A 3,163-nucleotide genomic window follows, 5' to 3' on the forward strand; every position below is an offset into this window, starting at 1 on the left:
AGGAGTAATAATGTTATTGAGTGCCTTGTAGGTGATCAGTATTACTTTGTATTGAATCCTGTAAATGACAGGTAGCCAGTGAAGATCAGAAATAACCAGTGCATTTTACATGTATATATACCTACGTGGAGTCTACTGAGCTAATTCCCAAACGCTTAAGTGATCATGTGTGGAGACATGACTGCATGAAGATATTTCCCATATCATCGACCCCATGATTAGGGCATTTTCAGATGGAAAGTCGATGTTTCTGGATTTTGGGTGTTTTGTATTGTTACGTACCCCCCCCCCCCCTCGGGGTATGCTTGTAATATTTAGGCCAGGGCATCATCAAATGATGTTAATTGCGGATCCTCGGCCTCCTTCCGTTTTATAAAGACAACTTTCTGACGATCACTGCCAATTCGAGGAACCGTGTCGTCATCAGACGAACAACCCAACATCTTGCCAACGTGTTGTCGAAATCGAGGATTCATCATGACGTAGAGGGCGGGATTTATAAAAGCTGATGCCTTGGACAGTGATTCAGCTACGCCAGTGAACGCTAGCGGGATAGCGTGTGGATCACCAAACGCTGCCCAGAGAAAGATCGTTGCGTAGGGCAACCAGGAAAGGATGAAGACGATAACCAGTGCTATACACATCTAAAAGAAAAAGAAAACATGGAATTATTTAATATATTCATATATTCAAATATTCATATATTCATGATAGATCAACCAAAATGATTTAAATCTCCCGTTTGAACTTTTTATAAAAAACGTTGAAGTTCATTTCAGGAGTTATTCTACTTAAGAATGTTTCATTGTTCAAATATATGAAACATACTGGTATGAGAACGTTTGGGACCCCCAAAAAATCGAAGAAGAAAAAACAGTTTTTCTAATTTTAGCTGGAAAAATATCAATGAAAGTCTGGGAATCTGTATAACTGACATTATTGCTTTCTGATCAGAAGAAAACAAGAAAAGTGTAAAATAATGTAATAACCAGAACAAAACCACGTGGGATTTTTACAACACAGTTTCTTGTCCATTTGTAATGTATATAAAACCGTGTGTTATGATGGCATCATAACATATTCAATAGTACAATGACATTATTTATTGATTTTTCTTTATTTATATTGATAATACCTCTGACCGAGGATGACCTTTGTAACCGATAATGACTGTTGTGAAGTTCATCCAAATCCCGCCTAAAAAACGACATATTCCACGATTGTAAAATTAACATTTTATCAGAGAGCAGGCAGAATTTATATAGCTGTACGTAATGGATCTGTGATTCTCCTATACTCTTCATTATCCAGCGATGTAATTCTGCACAGATCCGTGATGTACATGTAGACAGGCTAAGATAGATAGGAGAACGTGTGACATTTTAAACTATACCTTTGTGACGTACATGGCTTCCGACCAATCAACGCTTCGGGGTTCGATATTACTTTTACTGACGTCATCATCCTCGTCTTCAGTCTGATTGGCCACCACAGTGCCACTTCCGCTAGCCTCATAACCAGCTCTAGCCATTCGTCTATACACTGCATGGTAGTCAAACGTCATGAGGCAAAATGGTATGAGGAAACAAACAACGAACACACAGCTCACGTAGGATATGTAGTAAGTGTCATTCTTCATCCAGTGAATTGTACATGCTGTATTATCCGGCTCCAGAACGTACGAACTCCAACCGAATAGCGGTACTAATGCCCAGATGAGGGCGTTGAACCAGACGATGGCTATGAGAAAGAAGTACTGACGATATGACCACACTGGAGAAAAGAAACGAAAAAAGGAAACATGAATAAATCTAACAAATAGAGGGCGCTAAGAGCTCAAAGGCAAAGCTGGATTTACTTTTCTTGAGATTGTATTTGAAAGGGCTTATAGCTACATTGAGAAATTGTCTATCTGCCCATTCTTTTAATTTGCTCCGCACGGGCACCCCCCCCCTTCCACACACACACACACACATGTACATACCTACCTAACCATCCATCCACATGCACACATACATACATACATACATACATACATACATACATACATACATACATACATTACCCATTCATTTTTTTTTCATTTCTTAGAAATTATACTTACACAAATCTCGTCTACATATAACCAGATAGCGATCAATACTTATAACTGCCAGGTTCCCAATACTTGCAAGACCGAAGAGTATCCCTACAAATCCGTGGAAAAGACATCCTTCATCTTGGAATAACCATCGTCCAGCAAAGCTGGAAATACATGGTAAGGGTATTGCAAACAACGCCATTCCTGGAGTGTAACAAATTATGACAATATTTATAACACTATTTTAATGGTGATGGTAGTTTGGATGATGGAGTTTGGTGGTGGTGGTGGTGATGATGATGATGATGATGATGGTGGTGGTGGTGGTGGTAGTGGTGGGGGTGGTGATGATGATGATGATGATGGTGGTGGTGGTGGTGGTGGTGGTGGTGGTGGTGGTTGAGGTAATCTAGGTGATAGTGATGGCATTGGTGGTGCTCAGTATTGGCGGTGATGGTGGTGGTAGGGCTGATGATGATGATGATGATGATGATGATGATGATAATGATGATGATGATGATGATGATGATGATGATAATGATGATGATGATGATTGTGGTGGTGGTGGCGGCGGTGGTGGTGGTGATGATGATGATGACACGATTATAATATAACTTGAACAAGTATATGAATTGTGCATTGTGGGAATCAGTGACAGATCAGTGACAGGTTAGTTAATTAAGTCTTACCTAGATCCGCCATAGCCAGGCTTATTAGGAGAAGACTCGTTGGAGAAATCAATTGTCGATATCGTCTGAACATTTCCAGAACAAAACCGTTACCAAGTACTGCCAACACAGCTGTATTGTGAAATTATACAGTGAAATAAATTCAAATTTAATTTCAGTACGTTAAAGACGAAATGACAGTGATACTATTTTACACAGTAATATATAGTTACTACCCTTCACACCAAAGTAAAGTGTTTTCTGTATGTACCACAGTCGTTTATAGCATCCATATCAAGGACAACCCATAACACCAAAGTAAAGTGTTTTCTGTATGTACCACAATCGGTTATAGCATCCATATCAAGTGTAAAATATACTTTCATTGATAATTGACCACATTAGAAAGGCCACA

The 3,163-nt window shown here is 39.2% G+C and overlaps 1 protein-coding gene across 1 annotated transcript in view; it reads right to left on the reverse strand.

Moving 5' to 3' along the window:
* Positions 1-314: 314 nt before the first annotated feature.
* Positions 315-3,163, reverse strand: part of LOC144450038 (visual pigment-like receptor peropsin) — a 5,132-nt gene continuing 2,283 nt past the window's right edge. Inside the window, exons 2-5 of the mRNA XM_078140604.1 lie at positions 2,770-2,880; positions 2,105-2,284; positions 1,394-1,773; positions 315-644 (exon numbers count right to left, since the gene is read on the reverse strand). Coding sequence (XP_077996730.1) covers positions 315-644; positions 1,394-1,773; positions 2,105-2,284; positions 2,770-2,880 — 1,001 coding nt within the window. The remainder of the gene's footprint in view (positions 645-1,393; positions 1,774-2,104; positions 2,285-2,769; positions 2,881-3,163) is intronic.

This window comes from Glandiceps talaboti, chromosome 19, assembly GCF_964340395.1.
Source record: "Glandiceps talaboti chromosome 19, keGlaTala1.1, whole genome shotgun sequence".
Taxonomy (NCBI): Eukaryota; Metazoa; Hemichordata; class Enteropneusta; family Spengelidae; genus Glandiceps; species Glandiceps talaboti.